The sequence below is a fragment of the Nothoprocta perdicaria genome, unplaced genomic scaffold, assembly GCF_003342845.1.
Source record: "Nothoprocta perdicaria isolate Ctin4 unplaced genomic scaffold, notPer1 scaffold_288, whole genome shotgun sequence".
In the NCBI taxonomy this organism is placed as follows: Eukaryota; Metazoa; Chordata; class Aves; order Tinamiformes; family Tinamidae; genus Nothoprocta; species Nothoprocta perdicaria.
In genome coordinates, this window is record NW_020455519.1 from 612,770 (window position 1) to 614,339 (window position 1,570).

At 35.9% G+C, this 1,570-nt stretch overlaps 1 protein-coding gene across 1 annotated transcript in view; it reads left to right on the top strand.

Moving 5' to 3' along the window:
- LOC112949170 (disintegrin and metalloproteinase domain-containing protein 29-like) overlaps window positions 1-1,570 on the top strand; it is a 25,115-nt gene that overhangs the window by 11,429 nt on the left and 12,116 nt on the right. The window contains exons 8-9 of the mRNA XM_026041549.1: window positions 862-887; window positions 931-1,006. Coding sequence (XP_025897334.1) covers window positions 862-887; window positions 931-1,006 — 102 coding nt within the window. The remainder of the gene's footprint in view (window positions 1-861; window positions 888-930; window positions 1,007-1,570) is intronic.

A 1,570-nucleotide genomic window follows, 5' to 3' on the forward strand; every position in this document is an offset into this window, starting at 1 on the left:
TATTTTATTTTATTTTATTTTATTTTATTTTATTTTATTTTATTTTATTTTATTTTATTTTATTTTATTTTATTTTATTTTATTTTATTTTATTTATTTGTTTTTGGTAATTAATCCATACACTAATAAGTACGCAAGGAAATTGACACAAAGGGGATTTAAAGCAGGTAGCCTATTAGCCTATAGTCTATTATAAGCGGAATTATAGCAGAGATTTTAATTCATACTCTATTGCAAGAGGCATTTTAAGCATGTAGTCTATTAATCTGTCTGCTTTTCCAGTCTTCCTTTTCTTTAAATCAGAATAATCAAACTCTTTTAAGCTACTTATTTTTGCACATATGCTAGCCACTCATTTTYAGATACCCAAACTCAGTGTTATCTGGTTTACAACTCTCAATTTAAGCTAAACCTTCTTCCTAAGGTGATGGTGTTAAACCTCAAACAAAAAAGCACCTATTTCACTCGCTTGATTTTTAAGACCTAGCATTTTGTTGCTGCTCTGACTATTCCTTTCTCTTTATGCATGCAAAAGAAATCTAAAATGCATACCTCAAGTTTACTGCCTATTTTTCTTTCAAATCCAACATATTATACTGTCAAATCATTTAAAAATCATTTTGAAAAATTGCATTTTATTGGTATAACCTCTTTCTGTGTTCACTCCCATCGAGAATTGCTGGGAAATCATAATAATCACTAAGTTTCCTTACCTACTTATTAACTTTTAGGAATACCACTAAAATCAGACATTGATGATACGYACCCATGGGTGCTGCAGAGCTCAGGCCTAAGCAAGTTTGGCTCTGTGGCTGGATGGCAAATGTTGCTTGAAACTCTTCTTTTCCAACTCAAATTCAGGCAACGCATCCCATTCTGGAGACAATGTTGGTTTATATTGCCTTAACGCTCCCAACTTTTCTGCTGCAGTGGTCAGCACTACAAGGAACTGGGATACGCCTGGAAAGGGACCATCTGTCAGATGAACTCCATGGGTGTCGTCTCGGTAAGGAGAGACTTTGGGGGTTCCTACTGCCCGCCCCGACATGCAGCCGTTATCTCAGTATTGAGTTTAGAAGATTTTGGGCCATAATTTTGCCCAATGACTCAGTATTTCCATAGTGTATTTATGGTTTGGGTTGGGCTGCTTTCCCCTATTGCATTACCCTATTTTGGGGGAATATGTCATTTTAAAATTTTAGCTGTTACTTAGTCATTAGTCTTCTCAGTTAATAAGCTAAATCATTGCCTTAGTCAAGGGGTTCCTTGACTACTTTGCAAAAGACAGATGGCACTGGCTGCACTTAGGACTAAAMGTGGCTCTGATTGATCACACTCTGTTGAAATTATTATTATGTGGGTGCTGGGAATGATCGGTGTATATCGAATGTCTACAGTAAAGCTTGGGAGTTAATTCTGCACCTCCTGGGGGCAGACTTTTACTGATTAACAACATGTAAATTGGGCATCTAAAGGAGATAATGTTGATTCTGTTGTCTTTTCCTAAAGATGAGACAGGAAAAGGATAATTTCGTAGAGTGACAATGCCATAGGGATAATGATGTAGAGT